This window comes from Thalassophryne amazonica, chromosome 15 (assembly GCF_902500255.1).
Source record: "Thalassophryne amazonica chromosome 15, fThaAma1.1, whole genome shotgun sequence".
In the NCBI taxonomy this organism is placed as follows: Eukaryota; Metazoa; Chordata; class Actinopteri; order Batrachoidiformes; family Batrachoididae; genus Thalassophryne; species Thalassophryne amazonica.
The window spans coordinates 16,187,670-16,211,543 of NC_047117.1; the positions used below are offsets into that span (position 1 = coordinate 16,187,670).

The following is a 23,874-nucleotide window of genomic DNA, read 5'->3' on the forward strand; positions in this document are numbered from 1 at the left end:
GTGACTGGGGGCACAAAGTCTTTGGGGCCCTTAATTTGAAAGTGCACGTGCGCGAGCACATATACACATGTGGTCAGTCTTATGTATTATATAGATCATTATAAAGATTTTATATATATATATATATATAATTACAAGATCAGGAATCTTTCAAGAACTATAAAATTTAAAAAAAAAAAACTAAATATTTGCAAAAAAAAAAAACTTTTTAGCAAAAATCAAAAAATTTTTTGCAAAAAAAATCAAATGAAAAAATTGCAAATCTTTCAAAATATGAAAAAATAAACAAATTATCAGATTTATCAAAAAATCAAAAATTTACAGTCAAACTTTAAAAATGTAAAAATGAAAGGTTTTTCAAGACCTTTAAAAAATGTAAACATCAAATATTAAAAAATGACAAAACTTAAAAAATTATGAAAAAAAACAAAAATCAAACAATTGCAAAAACCAAAAATTTAAAAAAATCAAAAATTCTGAATACATTTCTTTAAAAAATCAAAAACGTGCACAAAATCAAACATTTTTAAAAATGCAAAAAATAAAAAATAAAAATGTACAAAAATCAAGAATTTTAAAAATTTGCAAAAAAATCAAAAACTATGAAAATCAAGAATTTGAAACCTTTTCAAAAACCTGAAATTTTCAAAAAATCAAGAATTTTAAATCATTTTCAAAGAATCAAAAATTAAAAAAAAAATCAAGGATTCTAAATTGTTTTAAGAAAATCAAAAATTCCCCCAAAGAAGAATTTTTAATCGTTTTCAAAAATAAAAAAATATGAAAAATCAAAGATGTCCAAAAATAAAGAATTCTGAATCTTTTTTTAAAACTCCAATAATTAAAAACAATAAAAAATTTCAGTAATCAGGCATTTTAAATCTTGTTCAAAGCGAGGCATTCAAGGGGCATCTGGAAAAGATGCCCGAGCCACCTCAACTGACTCCTTTCAACGTGGAGGAGCAGTGGCTCGACTCTGAGCTCTTCCCGAGTGATCGAGCTTCTCACCCTATCTCTAAGGGAGTGCCCAGCCACTCTGCGGAGGAAACTCATCTCGGCCGCTTGTACTCGCGATCTCGTTATTTCGGTCATGAGCCAAATCTCATGACCATAGGTGAGGATTGGAACGTAGATCGATCGGTAAATCGAGAGCTTTGCCCCCCTACTCAGCTCTCTCTTCACCACGATGGTCCGATACAGCGACCGCATCACTGCAGATGCTGCACCGATCTGTCTATCGATCTCACGCTCGATCTGTCCCTCACTCATAAACAAGACCCTGAGAAACTTAAACTCCTCCACTTGAGGCAAGGACACGGCACCGACCTGAAGAGGGCAAAGCACCTTTTTCCGGTCGAGAACCACAGCCTCAGATTTGGAGGTGATGATTTTCATCTCGGACGCTTCACACTCAGCTGCAAACCACCCCAGTGCACACTGAAGGTCCGGATTTGATGAAGCCAACAGAACCACATTGTCCGCAAACAGCAGAGACGAGATTCTGTGGTTCCCAAACCAGACCCCCGCTACACCCTGTCTGCGCCTAGAAATTCTGTCCATAAAAATAATGAACAGAACCGGTGACAAAGGGCAGCCCTGGCGGAGTCCAACGTGCACTGGAAACAGGTTTGACTTACTACCGGCAATGCGAACCAAGCTCCTGCTGCGGTCGTACAGGGACCGGATAGGCCTTAGCAAAGGACCCCGGACCCCGGACTCCCGGAGCACCCCCCCACAGGGTGCCCCGAGGGACACGGTCGAACGCCTTCTCCAGATCCACAAAACACATGTGGACTGGTTGGGCGAACTCCCATGAACCCTCGAGCACCCGATGAAGCGTGTAGAGCTGGTCCAGTGTGCCGCAACCAGGACGAAAACCACACTGCTCCTCCTGAATCCGAGGTTCGAGCATCGGTCAAATTCTCCTCTCCAGTACTCTGGAATAGACCTTACCGGGGAGGCTGAGGAGTGTGATCCCCCTATAGTTGGAACACACCCTCCGGTCCCCCTTCTTAAACAGAGGGACCACCACCCCGGTCTGCCAATCCAGATGCACTGTCCCTGATCGCCACGCGATGTTGCAGAGGCGTGTCAGCCAAGACAGTCCCACAACATCCAGAGACTTAAGGTACTCAGGACGGATTTCATCCACCCCAGGAGCCTTGCCACCGAGGAGCTTTCTAACCACCTCGGTGACTTCGGCCTGGGTAATGGATGAGTCCGCCTCTGAGTCCCCAGTCTCTGCTTCCTCTTCAGAAGACGTGATGATGGGATTGAGGAGCTCCTCTAAGTATTCCTTCCACCGCCTGACAACATCCTCAGTCAGGGTCAACAGCTCCCCACCCGCACCGTAAACAGTGCTGGTGGAGAGCTGCTTCCACCTCCTGAGGCGTCAGACGGGTTGCCAGAATCTCTTTGAGGCCAATAGTCCTCCTCCATGGCCTCCCCGAACTCCTCCCAGACCCGAGTTTTTGCCTCTGTGACCGCACGGGCTGCGGCACGCTTGGCCTGCCGGTACCTGTCAGCTGCCTCTTGATTTCAACAAATCAAACATTTATAAAAAAATCAAGAATTTTAAATCATTTTCAAAAATCAAAAAGTTGCGAGAAAGCAAAAATCTTCAAAAACCCAAGAATTCTGTATCCTTTAAATAATCAAGAATTTTAAATAGTTTTCAAAATCAAAAATTTCAAAAAAAATAATCAAGAATTGTAAATGTTTATAAAGAAAAAAATCAAGAATTTCAAAAAAAATCAAAAATCGAAACTTTTAAATCCTTCAAAAAAAAATCAGGTATTTGAAATCATTTTCAGAAATCAAAAATTTGTCAAAAATCAAAGATATTCAAAAATCAAGAATTCTGAATCTTTTCGAAAAATCAAAAAATTAAAAACAATCAAAAAAATTTCAAAAATCAAAATTTTTAATATTGTTCAAAAATTTTTTGAAAATAAAAAAGTTTTAAAAAATGAAGAATTAAATCTCAGAAATTTTCAAAAATCAAAATCTTCAAAAAAAAATTAAAGAATTTTAAGTAATTTTCAAAAAATCTAAACTTTTCAAAGAATGAAGAATTTTAAATTGCTTTCCACAGAGCAATATGTTCAAAAATTAAGAGTTTTAAATTGTTTTAAAAAAATCTAAAATGTTAAAAAAATCACAAACTTAAACGTTTCCAAAAATCAAAAAGTACCAGAAATCACAAATGTCAAAAAGCAAGAATTTTAAATAGTTTTCAAAAATCAAAAAGTTTCCAAAAATCAAAAATTTTCAAAAATCAAGGATTTTAAATCCTTCTAAAAATCATTTTCAAAATTTCTTGAATTCAAATTATTTTCAAAAATCAAATATTTAAAAAAATCAAGAATTTAAAATATTTAAAAAATTTCTAAAATCAAGATTTTTAATTCTTTTTCAAGAAATCAAAAATTTGTGAGAAATCAAAAATCCTCAAAAAAATCAAGAATTATGAATCTTTACAAAAATCTACAATAAAAACAAGAATTCTAAATTGTTTTCAAAGATAAAAATGTTCAAAAAATCTAGAATTTTAAATAGTTTTCAAAAATCAAAATCTTTAAAAAAAATCATTTTCAGAAAAAATACAATTATTTCAAATATCATAAATTTCAAATCATTTTCAAAAATAGAACTTTTCTAAAAGAAATAAAGAATTTTAAATCTTTTTAAAAATTCTAATTTTTTCAAAAATCAAGAATTTTACTTTTTTTTTTAAACCTAAAACCTTGTGTATGTGTATGTGTGTGTTACATGTGTTCACTTGTGTCGTCGTCCCGCGCATGTGCTTGCTCACACAACTGGGTTGGTGCTTGTGCGCGCCTGTACTACAAAAAAGACTGTGTACTTCCTAAGTGCAATGAAAAAAAAATCACGTCAGAAATTAGTCCAGCTTTTCATTCTCACTTCCTGCTAACAGCCTCCAGACATTGCAGTGGATTTGTTGTGTGTGTGTGTGTGTGCGTGTGCGTGCGTGTGTGTGTGCAGAGTGCAATGGTACCAAATGTATGGAACCAAATTTCCAATCTATATGGAACCAAACTGCACTCTAAATGCAATGCAACACAAATGGGATGAGTAATCCATGTTATGTGACCTACAAAGCACCAATCAACTGTCAAGGATCCACTCAGCTGTTATATAACAAGTAATTAAATGATTTTTATAAATCCTTTTAAAGCTGACTAAGTTACCAAATAATTTAATGATATCATGACACTGCTTCCAAATGTTAACACCTTTAACAGAAACACAATGACTTTTTAAAGTAGTTTGAATCTTTGATTTTGTGTTAAATGAGCACTTATTCATGGGGATCACACAAGATATGGTTATACAGAAACACATTATTATCTTCTCTGCAAAAGGTGGTTATCTTTTGGGAACAACCTTATGTTTTCCTGCATGCACACGATGATTAGAGAATTAAAGACCTGAAGATGTTTTTTTAAATGATGCAAGTGTTACCTCAGTGCGTTACATGTTTGTTCCATAGGGCCTGTGGGTAAATAGCCTCCTGTTGTTCCTCTCTGCATGTTGAACAATTAATGCCAGCTCAACTTAAAAATTCCTAGCATGTTGGTTCTGCAGCACTCCACTCTGACAGCCTGTCTGTTTAAATAGATTTGCTTTGTTCTCCCCCTAACTACACTTTCCCATCTCTGTCCACTTTCTGACTCAGCCGCAGGAGCTGACTGACATTTTGGAGATCAGTAACATGGTGTTCACAAGTCTCTTCAGTCTGGAGATGCTCCTGAAACTGCTGGCTCTCGGGCTTTTTGGCTACATTAAGAACCCCTACAATGGCTTCGACAGCATCATAGTCATCATCAGGTGGGGCACTTTGGGGTCTTTCTGCTCACAGCATGTTACACTAAAGGTTCAAATTGGAGAATGGGGTCAGAATCAGGCTGCATTTGCATCAGTTGATTGGTCTCAGCTGCTTCATTTCTACTTCTCCATCAGTGGATCACACAATGTGCTGCTGCCTGGCTTCCAACATCAATTACACTCACTCAGGTGTACAGGATGGCCTCTATAACCTGATGCCATCATGCTAAACTTATTTCCTGCTAACCCCAACCTCCCTCCTTTTCATACATCCTAATGTTAATGCTTGTTTTCATGATGCCGGGTGGGTTTTCAGCAGAATCCTTATTAGTGTTCAGATTCCTTCAGAGCTCCTTCAAAGAGCCCCTTCTGGCACGAGTGGCTTAATTCTGGACATAATTGTCTCTGACTGTGCTTTCTTTGAGGATTCTTCTTGTCATTTGAAAATCCCTGTGATTGTCATGAACAAGTGGCACACTTTCATCTCATGCCTCTGCAGAGCTTTGACAGTGACACAGTTTTGGCAGTACAGTAATTACCTGCAGCTGAATGGCTTCACGTTCTAACGCAGGGCTTCTCCTACCTGACACCAGTATTTAAGGGGTTAAGTCGATACCGATGCTGTGATAATCCGCTTGTTATCTGTGTGTTTTAGCGTGTGGGAGATTGTGGGTGAGGCTGAGGGAGGGTTGTCGGTGCTGCGCACCTTCCGGCTGCTGAGAGTACTGAAGCTGGTCCGGTTCCTGCCAGCCCTGAGGAGGCAGCTGGTGGTGCTGATGAAGACCATGGACAATGTGGCCACCTTCTGCATGTTACTGATGCTCTTCATATTCATATTCAGGTAAAGTCGTGCCTTTTTCCAATGTGGTGCTGCAGGGGGAGGCTCAGAGTCTCCTCAGGGTTTTCACAGCTTTAATTACACTTGGATTGGAATTAAAAATAGGAGCATCTTATTTACAATATGTGAAGTGGAATTTAGATGTGATAAGGTGACACTAAGTAATATATAAATAATATAAATACAGGTTTTAAAACCACTTCAGAGATTGAAAAAGTCACATGACTGCTGTTCCTGTTACACTTTCTGCTCTTTCTGAACTTTCCTCAAATAAACCCACATGGAGCTCTGTAACTCACAAGATCTGGATTTAAAAAAATTATACAAAAGGATGAAATTGATGATGAGTTTACATGGACTTGTACATATTTATATTTTTAAGTTACAGCCTTATCTGCTGAGCCAGTAAAGGGGGAAAAAACAAACCAAAACTAGTGCATGCACACAATAAAGAAAGCCCAAAATGTAGTGCATTGTAAAATGGACACAGAAGACACAAGCGTGTGGATTAAGTAAAGATTAAACAATGAGAATCCGTGCATTATACGGTTTGAATGCACAACGTGGAGTCTAAAACACCATGACGCGAAGCGCAGTGGTGTTACTCCGCGAAGTGCATTCAAACCGTATAATGCACAACTTCAAGTTGTTTAATCCGCTTATACCATGGTCCCACACAGTGAGCGAACACATTTTATCGTGTTCTCTTCTTCTTTCCCATCTTCAATCCTGTCCAGTTCCTCTGATGTTAAATCTTTATGCCGTTGCTTTTGCTGTTCTTCGCATTTGCTCTCCTCCTCTTCCCATTCCTCAAACGTTTTATTTTGGTCACAAATTTTAAAATTCACTTGGAAATCCATGTTTTATCATGTTTCTGTCATTCACCTGTCAAAACACAGCTGGTCTGCACGTTGCTATGGTGACGACCAGAGCGGAGTGATATTACAGTCACTTAACTCGCCAAACTACGTGTGCATATACACAAAATAACGCACGCCAGTTAGACATGGAATTCTCACTGACCATGGTATAAAAGCCATTACCAAACACACATGATGTGCACAGATTGAGCAGTGACGAACCACAAACTCAGCTGAAATGCCGCCCGGTGTTAATGCACACATGCACAACTGTTGCATGTTATGGGCGAGTCTGATGTGACGCGGCTGTGCCACTTGCAGTATGTTTGAGTCATCTTAATTCTGCTGCTAGAAATATTTAACAGGTTTTATCATAATCTTCTTGAATTAACCAGTGGTTTGCACTTGTTCATGCCAATTTAAAGCTGGTAGGCAAACTTGGTGGGGGTCTGTCCAACAGAAAAAATGTGGTTGTTTAAGTATGTACTCACTGGCTAAAACAAAGGGTCCTATCTCACTGGGCTGCGACAGCCTGCGAACATCAATCGCAAGGGAAATTGCTTGATGTTGCACAATGTTCACTGAGTGGTGCTTTTCCCTCTCTTCACACGTAGGGCTTCGCCAGCGTCACACCTGATTTTGCATTTTTTAAGTTGTCGAGGCACCAAGGCTCCTTCCAGTATGCTCCCAGAGCCATCGCTGGTGTCGTGTGTCCCCTCTGAATGTACTCGCTGTGACTCCTAACATGAGAGATTCATGAGAGAACTGTGTGAGGCGTGGAGGTTTGGGGGCTGGGCCACACGCATGAGCTGGGGTGGAGCATGCCACAATAGTGGAGATGAATGGAGAGGAACAGCCACTTCTGGAGGTGGCCAAGCTGCTGCCAGCCTGGCCATTTTTGACTCTGTCTGTCTGTCTCTGTCTATCCCCCATTTCTCTCTCCCACTTTCTCTCTCTCTCTCTCTCTCTCTCTCTCTCTCTCTCTCTCTCTCTCTCTCTCTCTCTCTCTCTCTCTCTCTGTCTGTCTCTCTCTCTCTCTCTCTCTGAGGACATGCGGTGGGAGTTCTTTGATGTGGTCATTGTAAGTGAGGAAACATGATGACGTGCTTCCGTTAAATGACACACACTGCTCAGTTCCAGCTCCAACAGTACACATATGTGCCTTTAAACCAGGAAAATCTTTTAGCTAAATGCCATGCCATGGAAATGCAACAGCATATGTCCATTAGAGTCAAAACGCAGGAGGACATACGTATCTGTACCAAATCAATGTTCAGATCCACCTCGAATCTGCTGTGAACACTCCAAGTGGAAAAAAACAAGGAAACAATCGAAGTGACTTACAGTGTTATTGTTGAATAACTCAAATCCAATCAGTGGACGCACATTCCTGAAAAGCTGCTGGAAATAGCGGCATCACAGAGAAAAGGCTGTTCCAGCGCATGAATGATCACTGTGCATGGATCTCAGAGCCAGTGTGACCCTTAATTGGAGTAAGCGAGTATCGAACATGGATGAACTATATACTGGACATGGAGGATAGGACACTAGATCCAGCAGGGGCATTATTCTGCAAATTGGTGCCATCCAGGGTACAAAGGTGGTTCCATAGTGTGGTGGATGCAGTGATGCACTGCCCCATAGAATTTCCTGACCTGAGCTGACCCTGACCTTACATTCAGACACTTGCACCCCTACGCCACGCAGGGCATTCAACCCAACACCAGAGGCTTTAAGCAACTTTTGGATTAAGGACTTTGCTCAAAGGCAGCATTATGATTTTTATTTTTTCCTTCCTCCTGTGGGATTGGTCAATTGAACAAAGAAATCAACCACATTCCAACACCGGTTTTCGACCCAGGCTGTCACACGTTTTCATTTTCAGTTTAAAGTCCATTTACCCCACTGAATGAAACTGATTGGATAATTCCCCCATGTGTAAACTTTAATGAAGCTATGCTTCTTAACTTACATTGAGGAAATCTTCCAAGGCAGCAGTAAAACTGCTAACGTATTCGATAAGCCGTATGATATGTTCATTATGAATGCAATGAGAATCAAAAATGTCTTAAAATGGAGCCCAAGTTGAAAAATCCTGGAGTTTCTCCATTAAACTGTGACTATGCACAAGAAAGTCATGTGGTTAAGCCAGATTACTGGGTAACCATGGTAACATGCATCCTCATCAAAATGTGAGGGGCTGTTCAGGCTTCTCTGACACATCAGACAGTATTTCCTCTTCTATATGTTTGGGTATTTTCTTATTTAAGATGACTAAAATACAGCATCTGCACAATTTCACAGCAACTATTCTGCCAACACGCCCACACCATCATATCACGCTGATATTATGATTACTGTTATTACCACAGTAATAATGCTGCGATACAACACTTTGTTTCTGGATGTCTCATCATAACAGAACAGCGTTGGTGTCATTCAGAAGTAATATTTCTCATGCTCACTTATTTCATCCAGAGATTAAACACTTAAGTCCACAAAGGGCAGCATCACCTGCTGTCAGTCAGAATAAAATTTGAATTTTTCTCAGAACAGGTTTGTAACCACTTATGAACCTGAAACACAAGACATCTAAAACGACAAATTTAAGCGTTGATATTTTCAGAAGTGGCAGAGATTAGATCATCTAATCTCTGAAGGTTCTGTGATTTCCCTCTCAACTCTAGAAGAAGGCAGACTGAATTTCTATAGATCTTATCCATTTAGTAGATGCTCCAAATACTTTACAATGATGGTACCCATGTTTACAGCTGGGTGGACTGAGACAATGCAGATTAAGTGTTTTAGCCAAGGACACAGACAGGTAGCATGAGCAGGATTTGAACCCAAGTCTACCTATTGGCAGGCCAGATAAGCAGGTTAGAGCCACCTGCTCTAACTCTACTTTATGACTCAAAAAGACATTGGACAGAATTTTGACCAGGTTTAGTGGCACAACAGTTCTGGAATCAGGGGAGAGATTTTGACTCTTTTCTCTCTCTCTCTTTTTTTATAACAGCAAGGTAGGTTTTCCTTTGATCCTGTCTTTGACAGTATTTCCTTATGACATCTCAAAGATTGATCATCTCCACACAAATATAGCAGTCACATAAATATGATCCAGGAGAGGGTCAGAGTGGGATGTGACACATCATTTCAGAACCTGAACTGACCCAAGATCATCAGAAGACCATCATGTTTTGATTTGGTGTTTGCAGCCGGGATGCCCCGATCTGATTGTAGTAATTGTAATTGGACCCGATCAAGTCATTTTTTTGATTGACTGGTATTGGATAAATAAAACAACTCATCAGTGTACGTTCCGTCCACTCCACTTCATACGTGTGGTGCAGACAGAGCTAACAGCCACCATTCCATCATTGCTTACTGATGGTTAATTTGGCAGGGGCACAGTGCACGTTTGAGAACATGTTTATGCTCTCCTTCGCTTTAAATAGGCCCCAAGTCTGTTTTAGTCACACAGATCCGCACACATTCTATCTTGCTTCTTTTCATGTGTGGTGCCAAAAGAGCTAAGAGCCACCATTCTATTAGTGCTTGTGCCAAACTGTGGTGCATTTTTAAAAGCACATTTGCGCTCTCCTTTTCTTTAAATATGCACCAAGTCTGTTTCTGACTAGGGATGGTACATGTGGTACTCTTTATACTGTTCAATCAGGTGGTGCTTTCCACATGAATACACAAGGTTACCTCATCATCTTTCTGAATTTTCTTCTTGCCAACTCGTACCCGCCTTAGGTAAAGGTCCACTTTTGAATACACATTTTTAAGACTTTTTTTTTCATATGATAATAATAATAAGAAGAATGATGGGAATTATAATGAGAATAAATGTATTCTTAAAACATAGCCAGCAGTGTTTTATCAGTGTGTTACTCTTTGTTCTACTTTTATTACAGTGCTGCACTAATTGGAATTGATAAGAGACATATCAAAAAATATTCTTTGTTTATTTTGTAAAAATGAATAAATAGAAGTATTAAGGAATAGCTTGGTTTGACGATAGTTTTTTTTTTTTCTTCATGCATTGCAGAGATGTTTAGCTGTGAAACAAACATTGGACTGACTTTAATGCACTTGCAGTGCAATCTGTGCAAGTGTACTGTATTATCTACAACCCCAATTCCAATCAAGTTGGGATATTGAGTAAAATGTAAATAAAAACAGAATACAATGATTTGCAAATCCTCTTTAACCTATATTCAATTGAATACACCACAAAGAAAAGATATTTAACTGAAGTCGTACATCAAGCAAGAAGGGGAAAGAATTCCACCTACAAAGCTTCAACAATTAGTGTCCTCAGTTCCCAAATGCTTATTGAGTGTTGTTAGAAGGAAAGGTGATGTAACACAGTGGTAAACATACCACTGTCCCAGCTTTTTTTTGAAACGTGTTGCAGGCATCCATTTCAAAATGAGCAAATATTTGCAGAAAACAATGAAGTTTATCAGTTTGAACATTAAGAACATCGTATTATGTTTTTATTTACATTTTACACAACGTCCCAACTTCATTGGAATTGGGGTTGTAGTAAAAGACAAGTACCGGATCAGGGATAATTAATAGCAGAATTGGAACGGGACCGGGGGTAAAATAAACTTGACTGGAACATCCCTATATGCAGTAATTCTGCACTGAAGTCACCACACACTGAGTGCACACAGGGTCGGCACTGATGGTCAGAGTTAATAATAATCGTGTAATTATTACCAGTCTGGCTGTGGTATCTGCTCTGTATGTGCCATTCTAGTATTTTTTTTCAGTGTAATCAGCTGGCAAACACCCCAAATACTGGGCTTTTGTTACAAAGACAAACCTTGGAATTGCTGTGACCAAACTGTGTTCCAGTTGCAGTCAGGCGGAGGGTAATTATTGCAAACAGTCTGAAAGTCGCAGATATGTGTCTTGATATTTGAGTGACTGCAGATTATTTCAGGAGGATGCCACGATAATGGCAAACGTCATTCCAGAATCAGATTAGTCACACAGGATGTGACTTTTTTGCAGAGTACCTATAATTAATCATGTGTTGAAAATATTTTTTTATTCTTGCATTGCAGTATCTTGGGTATGCATCTGTTTGGCTGTAAATTTGGTTTGCGACAAGACAGCGGGGAAACTCTGTCTGACAGAAAAAACTTTGACTCTCTGCTCTGGGCGACTGTCACTGTGTTCCAGGTAAGGCAACAACAGTAACACACTGTCACCTTCGAACACAGTTATCAAACTACTGACACGTGTGTAGATGGATGACAGATTAGAGGAAAAACCAGCATGAACAGTCACATTTACTAAGCGTTTAACCTCTTTTGGCATTAATTAAACTCAATGGGGTCTTAATAAAGAGGTGCAGTAACAAAGTAGCATTGCAAAAGTGTGGATACAGTTATTTTTGCTGCTGACCTCATTGGTTGTGTATTTGTAGATGTTCCCCTTTCAGACACAAAATTTGGAAGAGGAGAGTATTTAAAGCTTGAATGTGTAAGATTTAGTGCCATCTAGTGGTGAGTTTACAGATTGCATTACGCTGTCACGAGTTGACGCACAGATGACCATAATCACATGATTTCAGGGACTACGTCCGTCTTGCATGTATTAGTGAAATTGTTTTTTTTTAGCAATCATCCAGTGCAGTATCCTGTGCAATAGGTGTATTTAATATACAGATTTACAACTATCTCTTTTTTTTCACTCTTGAGCTGCTGTAACACTGAAATTTGTTAGATGTTCCCCTTTCAGACACAAAATTTGGAAGAGGAGAGTATTTAAAGCTTGAATGTGTAAGATTTAGTGCCATCTAGTGGTGAGTTTACAGATTGCATTACGCTGTCACGAGTCACAATTTTGTACCGCTTCATGTTGTCACTTTTTTCCAATAGGGAATCATGTGCTTTTGCCTTCTCTTGAGATAAATAACCTGTTTGATCCTCCAGTTTACAAAATTAAGGGTTTTAATACTTGTTAGCCTGCGCTAGCAACCAACATGCACTGTACCACTGATTCCTATGTTGCAATGTTGTAAAATGTTGCAAAATGTTGCAAAATGCAAAAATTAGAGAAGGTATGTCTCTTTTGTTCCACTGTATCAAAATGGTGGTGCAACATGGTGGCCTCCATGAGGGGGTGCAGTCCCTTGCAGATATGTAGGCTCATTGTAAAACACATCGATTTAGCGTTGTGGACAATTATACATTAATGAAGAGATGTTATGAATGTTATCTTCCACTAATGCAAATAAACACCCCTAAATCATACACACTGTAGCTTTAACTCAATCATGCAATGTGATTAAGGTTTGCAGTAGACATTTTATTGCTAATTATGCTGGTATTTACTGCTGGAAAAAAGCATGTCTTAGCTGATTTGTGCCTGATACGGCTGCTATAGTTGCCACTAAAAAGCGGCACCACAGAAAACAGGCAGTGCGTGGTAAATAGGAGAGATTGTTCTCCACCTACGTTCATTTATTTGAAAAGCCAGAAGAAGACATTATCAGGACATATTGATTGCCAAAGCCCATTATTCTTTATTTGTTGGAAGAAATCAAAAACAGCCCTGTGATAGACTGGCGGCCTGTCAATGGTGTACCCTGCCTCTCGCCCACTAAAAACTGTTCTGGATTGCCCCTTGTGACTGGAATAAGTTGGTTCAGATCTGGAACCACCAGGAGGAGACAAGAGTAATTATAATCTTGTGTATAATAATAACACTGCAAATATCAATACTATATTTTTTATTATTAATACATGCATAGCATGTATAATAATATTAATATAATAATAGTACTGACCCTTCAATTAAATTTAGTTTTGTTGAGATAAAAACGTATTGGAATTTGCTGTTGTTGTGTGCTTTCTTTTTACAGACATGCTGATGTTTGTTTTGAAATTGTTTTCTGTGTATTTTCCCATTAGCCCTATTAAAGCATTAAAAACTGGGTTATTAGGCACAGACCCCATTAAAAAAAATCTGTATTTCTCTTACATAAATTACAGTGTTTTCTGGACTATAAATTACATTTTTCCCCCTAGTTTGGGAGGGCTTGTGACTTGTATTCCAAAGCAACGCATATATGAAAACACACTACATTATCATCTTATTATTATATATCATCTGTAATATGGCATGGTCTCCACGCATGACAAGATGCTCTGGTATACTAATCTGAAAAGTACTGTGAATCACACTCCAGAGCAGAATGTGGTGGTAATGCACCATTAAGATGGATGTCAACTGCCCTTAAAGGCCCCTTCACACATACTGCAAATAAAGTACAACTCAGAGCGACTTACGGCGAAACAGCTCATTTTGTTGTGTGTTTGGCTGGATGTTTTTGTGTTGTTTTCTTTTCTTTGCTCTCCAGGTGGTATGCAAACTGGTTTTTGTCTGTGGAGAAGGTGCTGGCAGAAGAGTCCTTCACCCTCATCAGCATTATTAGCTGCACCTGTGGAGGATGTTCACGTGCAGGCCTACTGACTCGCAGCACCTGTGGATGATGCTCACGTGTAAACTTAAAGACTTTCAGCTGAAGCAGATAATGAGATGGCGTTCTGCATTTAAGCTATGAGTGGTTCAAGCAGAATTGCCGGGAACTCAACCTTGTGACGTTCGTTTGTGAGACGCTGAGGACCGCGCCAGGGTTTGACACATCGTGCCTGTGAAGGAGGACGGGTGAGGGACACATGCTGTCAGCACACATCAGAGGTGATTATTGTCTGAATGATCGTTAATAGTAATTTGGCATTTTGGTTACGCAGTATATTTGAACATTGATGAGAATTGTGCAGTTTGCTTCTCACTGCCGTGGCGTACGGACTGATGATCCTCCACCTGTTGTGAGAAGCTGCTCATTTACATAAAGCTTAAATTCAGACCTGAATGTGTTGCTGATAGTGTGTGCCTCTGAAAGATATTTGCTGTAGCTCTGTTGACTTACCTCACCTTTTCCATCCTTCACAGAGTCAGTTTGTTGTGTCCACCTGGGGGGTGTTTGGCGGTGAATCTGAGTCCAGAAACGCCGAGGCTTCGATCCTTTTGGGCGCTGGAGAGCGCACCGTCCTTCACTCCACCAGACAAACTAAATATTTATGTTGTACACTAATTATTGCACAGGAGGGGAAATAAAATCGTTTTGTTTGTGGAACCGCTTTCTGGTTATTTAGCGCTGGGTTCGGTCAGACGTTGGTCCGCTCCTCAACCTGCGTCTGCACATAACACATATGATGGAACCACGCAAACATTGCGCTCATGGACAGGCGTGAACGATGCCAGTGCGATGGTTCGTGCATGCGTGAACAGACTGCCAGCAGCTGCACGATGTGGTTAAACATTGTGCAGCTGCTGTGAAGAATAAATAAATACAAAAATATAAAAAATGCATGCCACAATGGTTTTGTGCACGTGGGAACACAACAGCTTTTCACAGCTACTGCACAATGTGGTGACACGCTGTGAAAATCAAATGAATAAATAAATAAATTACATGCCACCCATGGGAATCGAACCCGCGCCAAAAGTTATAATTGCTAGTCTGAAAGTTTACCACTGAACTATGATCACTGTCCTATAAAATATGTGAGAAAGTGCCTTATATCAGGGAGGACATTGACGTATTTAAAAAAAAACTCACAACGTATAAAAACACCACAATTTATTGAATCCCTCTTATCAAGCGGACAATACAAATATGTGCCATCTGTTCCTCTGTAGATGACCCATGATCACAGATGTGCAGTCATGAAATGACATGAATGATGAAGCAGTTCTCTTGTCTCATGTCCACATCTGCTGGTGCATGTCCAGCCGGCTGCGTGTGCGTGTTCTGCCCGACACGCGTGTCTTGTGGATGGCGCACTATAGCACAGACACCATGTCATGTGTAACAGAGCTCACGTGGGTGATGTGACAGTCAGATCGCCCACTGCATGTTCTGATTTGATGGCTCGTTTCAGCCTGGGGGTAGCCTATCAATGGGCTGTGGGCTGCAGCTTGCGTGTGCATGCTCCCTCGCTGCAGCCCACAGCATATATTGCCACAGCAATATATGCTGTGGGTTGCATAAAGCGATATATGCTTTATGTCCATGTGATGACAGCAAACAGACACACGTGCATCACAGTGGGCAGTTGTTAGTCCATTTCCGTCCAAACACAGTATGTGTTGTCCAGGTGGGATGGCCAGATCAACAGATCTTCACAGCCGCTTCAGTGGGCAGACACACCTCCTGTCAATTCAGCGCACACACCAAAGCCACACTTGTGGGGAACTTAGAAAAATTTCACTGCCAGCACAATTTTCTGCAGACTGTTGTCATGCCAAGAGTTCGAATGGCCACACATTTTCTAAGTGCCAAATGAGCGATGCTAAATGTTTGTGTGTGTCAGCTGGAATTTAGCCAACACCTGCTGTGAGAGGGATCGATAGGCTTGCACAGCGCACACTCTGTCTTTCAGCCGCCGTCGTGTGTAAATAGTTGTAGCAAAAGGTGTACGAGGCTTTGGAGGCAGGGACGATTTTACACGTTTTGCATGTGATTCCTGCTTTACGTGCACTTCGTGTGCACTTCAACCAAACTTCACACTATGTGTGAAGGGGCCCTAAAAAGACTTGTCTGAATGACAAGGCCATGTTTGGTTTTACAGAATGAGTGAAACTAATAAATCATGCTCTCAACCTGAAAGAACATGCTCTTGAATAAAGACAGAGAATATCGCCTTCACACTACCGTCACACTTGTTTAGATTGTGTGTGACATCCAGAACAATGAAGAAGACAGCAAAGGTAAGACCAACTATAATGTTTTAAAAATGTGTAGGAGTTTTAAAATGTTTATTTGCTTTTAGTGAGGCAAATGTGCACGTTTAGCTCTGAAAAGACTGTTTAGTGGCAACAAGAAGCAGTTCACTCTTGAGTTCATTCTGCTTCATACAATAACATTAATTAACTTCTACCCATTAAAGCGTTGTTTTAGTTCTGAATAAGTAAGGCACTGATTAAATCCATTTTGCTTCCTGTTGCATCAAGTAATAGCACAGAGTATCAAAATTAATGGGACTGAAATAAACTTGTTTTTCCTCTTCATGAGGCATTTTTGACAGATGCAACTAATGGAGGGAACCTGATGAGCTAATGTCTGGCAGACATTTGAGCTACCTTGCTCTGCACTCACTTGTCGTCCCTCACTTTTGTCATAATCTACCAAACACTTGTTACATATTGGGAGAGCTGCTTAAGACTCAGTTTCCCAGCTCTCCTCTTTTCTTGTGAGCGCCGCCGCTGCTGCATCAACACCGTTCTGCCTCCACCCCAGCATCCGCCTGTGGGACTGGGGGATAATTTGTATATGTAATCATCACTCTCCAATATTGCTAGTAATAATCTGGGGGGGGGGGGGGGGGGGGGGGGGGGGGTGAGGAGGTTGGAGCCAAGACGCCAAAGTCTAAGTATGTGCTGCTGCCCCAATAAAGATTCTCAAACGTAAGTTGTCTGACTGATGCACTGCAGTGAAATTTATAGTCTTGAAAATGTGGTAATTTCATGTTATATTCTGAAAACTCAAAGTGTGTGTGTTTGGTGGTGGTGGTTGGTGTCATTCCAGTTACCAACATCTGTAGTCGTTTCCACACTTGGAGTGAAAGACATGAATCCTCTAATGTTCTGTGCTGTCATCATGTGTGAAAGACATAATGAACGATAAAATACACCACAATACTCGTACGTAAAAGTTAATCCATCTTTATGATCTTCACCCCAAATACACAACTCTCCTGACATGAGTTAAGTGTCAAAATGATTTAACTTTACAGAATGTGACACTTTCCAAAGAGTGAACTCTCTCTCTCTCTCTCGTATCATTTGAAAACAAACAACAAACTGTGCAGATCCGCTGGTTTCTTAATGAATCTGTCAACTTGATAAATGGGCCCCGCCCGGCAGTATTGTTGATTTTGTTTTATTTTTGTTTAATTGCTGTTTGCGTCTATGCAAGCGGCGCTCTGTGCACCTTGGCTCTGTGCCATAGTTGATCATGCAGTCCAAGAGAGCGCAACTTTCTCTCACAGGGCAACATCCTGCCAATGTCTTATTTAATGTGTTATCTTATTTGGTAATCTGCGCTGTGCTACAGAGGACACACGGTGCCAAACGCACAGATGACCATAATCACATGATTTCAGGGACTACGTCCGTCTTGCATGTATTAGTGAAATTGTTTTTTTTTAGCAATCATCCAGTGCAGTATCCTGTGCAATAGGTGTATTTAATATACAGATTTACAACTATCTCTTTTTTTCACTCTTGAGCTGCTGTAACACTGAAATTTCCCCTGCAGGGATTAATGAAGTTCATATTATTGTGATATGTGGGAACAGAATGTTTATAAGAATTCTACATAACAAAAAAATTAAGTGTGAATGTCAAATCTCATTTGTTTTCTGGAAGTGTGACCAGACACATGCATAAAAAAGGCTCAACATACCAAATGAGTACCGATGTGGGTGGTTGTGGTGCTCTGCTGACGGTACAAGTACAAAGCAGCGTCTGTGTTGTTACACTCTAAAAAATGAGCTGCTGTCTCAATGAGAAAAGTGATGTAACAATTTGTATAGATTTTTTTTGTTATTTCAATTTAACTAGAGAAGTCTTGTGGCATAAACAGTTGAAAGTTGAAATAACTCAAATAAATCTATGCAAATGGTTACATCAGTTTTTCTTGTTGAGACAGCAGTTCATTTTTTAGAGTGTAGGCTGGGTTTAGACTATAGGGACCCTAAAGTGTTCTGCTCTTGGTCGATGGCATTGGCCAGTTTAAAATAACCTGGCTGTGTTTGATTTTATAAATTGCTGCGTTATCACTTGATCACATTGCAACTGGCCACTATGATTTACACCCAATTTCAATTTCAATTTATTTTCATTTATATAGTGCCAAATCACAACAGAGTTGCCTCAAAGCGCTGCACACAGGTAAGGTCTAACCTTACCAACCCCCAGAGCAACAGTGGTAAGGAAAAACTCCCTCTGAGGAAGAAACCTCAAGCAGACCAGACTCAAAGGGGTGACCCTCTGCTTGGGCCATGCTACAAACATAAATTACAGAACAATTCACAGAACAATTCACGGACGAATATACAAGAAATGCTATCGGCACACTCCTCAGCTTTTTTTGTTGTTGTTTTTAAATTATGGCCTCACACCAATTTGCCATGTTAATAAATTTGGTACAAAATGTTAGTATACAGTGTGCCCTCAGAACAGCTTCAGTGCACCTTGTCATTGATTCCAAAAGTGGTGGGATGGAACATCATTCAGCCAAAAATATTCCATCATCTAGTGTTTTTATGATGGTTTTGGAGAGTGTTGTCATGTCGGTACAAAATAGTACTGGGTGGACATCTGGTGACTGAAGGCCCCAACATGATGTGATTCACATGACTTTTGTACTCATCAAACCATTCTCAAACGTTTTCAGATAACAGACCACTAAACCCAAAATAAATACTAAATAAATAAATAAAAATCTCACAGTCCAACTAACTCCCTAAATATCCAAAAACAATTCATACAAGAGTTGAGTTAATAATGACAATAATGCATATATGCTCCTATCTATTAGGCTTTTGGAGTCATTTTTAAACAAGCTGAGAAACACTTTTCAGCTAGACTAAGATATTAATTTAAAATGTGATATTTTGCCAATATACTCACGGATGACCAGCGGTCCGCTGACCATTCTTTGAGAAAGGTTGCTCTAAGTGGATATGTGGAAAAAAAAGTCCCTCAACAGTGGAACAGAGCAATCAGATCTCCTCACCGTAGGGATCATTCTTTTGGTGAATGTCATACATGTACTCGACTGCCTGTCGAGAATACAGTGAAGGATGACCTGTCTGAACTTATTACTTTTTCCTACATCTCTGTAATCCATCAGTACCTACGGGTTTGCACCGCTAAACTCTCAAATGTGCATTCATCTTTGTAATAATGAATTTATGGGGCTGCACCTCACCTGCAATACCTTCGTGGCCCACACTTTGGGAATCAGTGTATTCGTAGATTTGTTGTTTTATGACAGGGAAAATGGTAACTGATTGTATCTGTATCAGTTGACACCGAAGGCTCCCTTGCCAATATCGTGTTGCACATGAAATTCTGCTATCATACTATCCCTAGATCACATCCCGCATAGACATTCTCAGTCACCTGAGGAAGAGTTGTATACAGTCATCAAATGTATTACGTCTACTGCAATTTTTAACCCCATTTTCTGACATCTTTCCCATCAATATAAATGTAAAAGTCATTTTTGTCATGCTTCTTATTGAAGTGCCAACAAACTGAACAGCCATGCAATTAGTGTTGCAGATATCTGAAACAGTCCTTCAAATGGTGATACAAGCACCAAATTTGGAGCAGATACACCTTAGACATTACTCTTTTGAAAATACCAACTGGCCACTTGAATTTTCAAAAGGCAGCCAGGTAGGGGTCAGTTGAAGATTGCAAATAACACCACATTCCTCGTCTGATCATAAAGATTCCAAAAAGGTATAGTTTGGACAATCTGTGACTGAATGTTACGGAGTTATGGGGTAAAAACAGCAAGAATGGTGACAAACGTCAATTTCAGTTTGTACAGGGGTCAAAAGTTAAAGTTGCTGCAATTTTGGTAAAAAGTGGTGCAAATTATTGGTTGAGCTAATATGATTAATAAATGGAATAGTTTTGACTGTGTTGAGTGCTTGGTCTGCAGAGTAAAGGTCAAACAATGTCAACTCCCCTTTGGATTCTATGACATGTTAGCTAATCATTTGTACCACTTTTTACCAAAATTGGAGCAACTTTAACTTCTGACCCCTGTACAAACTGAAACTGACCTTTGTCACAATTGTTGCTCTTTTTACCCCATAACTTAATAACATTGTCACAGATAGTCCAAACTAAAACTTTTTGGAATCTTTATGATCAGGCAAATAATGTGGTGTAGGTTTCAATATGATTGGAGCATCTTTAAATTTTGACCCCGCCCTGTGTAACTCTTCAATTGACCCCTACCTATCGGCCGATTGAAAATTCAAGTGGCCAAAATTGCTTCTTTTTTTTTTTTAAAGAGGAATGTCTAAGGAGTATTTGTGCTGAATTTGATGCTTTGTATCACCATTTTCAGGATTCCTCTGGAAATATTCTCTTATCTGTTGCACTAAATCACGACCCCAGCAATGAACCCTTTTTCCGTCTTGTTACCAATCATAAACTGCACCCGCACAGCATTTTTACACAGACCATGATTGGATGTTAATTCCTTAATTCTACCATGTATTTGTTGTTTCTCTTCACTCGTTTATTCAGGATTTGTCACCTGTCTGTATTGCTGTCTTGACAGTGCTTGATTTGCATTTCCTCATAGATAAATGATGGTTAAATTAATTGGGATGAGTCACAAACAGTGTCTGTTGTCTTCATCTGCAGCATTCCTGAGAATAATTTCACTTGCCCAGTCTCTGTTTTAATACAAATTATGAAACTGTCCCAGTGGGCAGGTATGGCGTGCTGAACAGAGGGGAGGAAAAAATGATGGAAAACACAGTCCACAAGAGCTCATTTAACATTGATGAGGATCATTAGTGTTTAACTGACAGTGGCTATTAGGGGAAGAATTCATTGTTAAATATAATCAAAGGGCTCATTTTGTGCGAAATTGGTTTTTTATCTATTTTTCTCAGCTGGATATAGTTGATAGTCCATCTTATCAACCCTTAGAATTACACATTTGTACATAATTCCCTGCTGTATATAAAATTTTGTCTAGGAATGACTAGTTTTACACTTCCGTGATATTTGTGTCAGAACTCCATAACTGGTCTTCAAGCCTTATCTGCTCACCCTTTAAGACGCACGCACCCACTCAGCCAGTCTGAGGCTCTGCAACACCCCCACACAATCTCTATGAGCGAAATGGAGGGAGGAGATGGTGAGCAGCGTCACCACCTCAGCGTCTTTGGGATATTTTTGAATACAGATATTATAATAATTTTCAAACTAATTTTCCTTGTGATTAGAAGGGCAAGCATAGGATTAATGGAGTCACCCAGTGAGTAACTCCATTAAATCAGTAAGTGAATCTGCAAAATTTGTGTAACTCTGTAAATTTACAGATTCAGCTCTGATATTTTGGGTTCTAATAGATACAGGTGACACCAGTGAACCCCCTATTTTGGGCTGTGTTGGCATCTTTTAATATGCAGAATCACGATTGCATAATATTGTCACGTTTTGGACGTGATCTGGACCTTGATCCCCCCCCCCCCTTTCTTTTGTTCACCATCTGCCCCAGCTTTGTTTTATTAATTGTTTATTTCCATCATGTGTTTATGCTATGTTCCATTTTGCTTTGCCACTTTGTTTCTTTGTTACTTCTATACTTTGGCCATAAGTTCAGTTCCATTCTAGTTTGTTCTGCCAGGTTGTGTTTTTCATTGTTTATCATTTAGTTTATTTTTACTGTTCTCATTTCTGTTATTTTCTGTTGTACTTTTATATGGGATTTAGCTTTCTGTTAATTAATTAGTCTTTGCTTGTTTGTTTTATCATCTGGTTATGTTCTATTTTATACTTCAGTCATGAGTCATTTCCAGTCTAGTTTTGTCATGTTTAATTTTTTATTATATTCTCTGATTTATTCTCATGTTCGTGCTCTGTGCTGATCCACTTCATGGTAATATTTTATTCTATCCTCAGACTCTGTTTTATCTCGGTTCATAGTTCCCTGTTTCCCTCACACCTATCTGATTATGTTCTCACTCCACATCACTGCACCTGCCTCGTGTCTTTGTCTCTCACTTTGTTTCTGTCTGCTTTGTGTTTTCATTCAATCATGCTCTTGGCACCTGTTCATGTATCTTTGTCTTGTTTTCACTCCACCTTGTGTTGTCCTCCGTCACTATCTTGCACCATGCATAATTTTTGTTCACTGGTCATGCCCATTTCTAGATTGTTCCTTGTGGACCTTGTTAATTCCTGTCTTATTTAAACACCTCCCAGCCACCACTCCCCCGCCAGTTTGTTGTCTTTAGTACACATTCCAGCCTTTGTTCACAGTCTTGTTTTTGCCAAGCTGTGTACCGTTTATTGCTCTGTTCTCCTCGACCATGCCTCTTGCCTCATCTTGGAACTCTGTGTTTGCTTGTGCCTCTGACTCCTACTCATCGATGACTGCGTCTCTGCCTAATCCTGATTGTCCCTTTGCTCTGCTGCTTGATTACCTGTGTACCGAACCTAGGTCTGGAATAAAGACCATGTTTCCTCTTACACCTGAGTCTAGTCTAGGAGTCTGCACTGCGGGTCCAGCCGCTACGGGTGCTGGGCAGCCGCCTGTCCTGACAAATATTTGTCATTTAAAACATCATTTAAACATTCAGTATGTTATTCTTAAAGGTTTGATTGAACTTGTGTATTAATTTACGTCTTTATTTCATCACTGCAGCTGTATTACAGATTAACTCTTCTTACTGAGATGCAGTGATGTTTTGCATTTGTTTGTGCTAACTGTTTTTTTGAACACACATATTCCTCTTAAATTATGGTTATTTTCCCTCATTTGGAGCAACCCTTGGATACTGTTTCGAAACTGTTGATTTTACTTATTATTATTATTATTTTTTTTTTTTTACATGATTTGAATTATTCTGTAGTAAGCCAAGTCTGTAAATTTGAATTCTAATAAAGAGTGGGTTGATTGGTTTTCTATGCTTTTGTTAACAATTCTTAGTTTGTTTTTGAAATATGAATATTGTATATAATATATATTTCCCCACACGTCCACATAATAAGTGATGTATGGGAATATGAAGAAGCAATACAAGGTGTATTATGATGACTGATTCATTAGATTTCTTAAGTTTTATAATATTGTAATTTATATACTTGTGGATCCCAGCATAATATGTTGACTGTGTTGAGTATTACTAACTCCAAGAAATGTAATTTACAAATTACCCTTTCTGTTTCTGTATCATTTATCACAAGTTTCTTGTTTGAGTTTGTTGACCAGTTCCCAATTATTATAAATTTTGTTTTGTTTAAAAGTAGTATAAGTTTGCTTGAATCAGATGATCTCTCACCTTCTTTAATTTCTCTGCTACTGTATCCAGAGGTTGTTTCAAGTTATATTATTCACAGATTTACAGATTTGTTTTTTTTCCTCCAGAATTTTTAGATAATAATTAAGACAAAGATGGGTCTGTAATTTCTGAGTATGTGTCTGTCTCCAGATCTGAATACTGGTATCACTTTAGCAGTTTTCATCTT

General features: G+C 39.4%; 1 protein-coding gene across 2 annotated transcripts in view; it reads left to right on the forward strand.

The window, feature by feature from the left end:
* Window positions 1-23,874, forward strand: part of LOC117525734 (voltage-dependent T-type calcium channel subunit alpha-1I-like) — a 219,233-nt gene that overhangs the window by 90,868 nt on the left and 104,491 nt on the right. For both annotated transcript variants that reach the window (XM_034187666.1, XM_034187667.1), the window contains exons 11-13: window positions 4,700-4,851; window positions 5,504-5,689; window positions 11,631-11,748. In XM_034187666.1, the coding sequence (XP_034043557.1) occupies window positions 4,700-4,851; window positions 5,504-5,689; window positions 11,631-11,748 (456 nt within the window). The remainder of the gene's footprint in view (window positions 1-4,699; window positions 4,852-5,503; window positions 5,690-11,630; window positions 11,749-23,874) is intronic.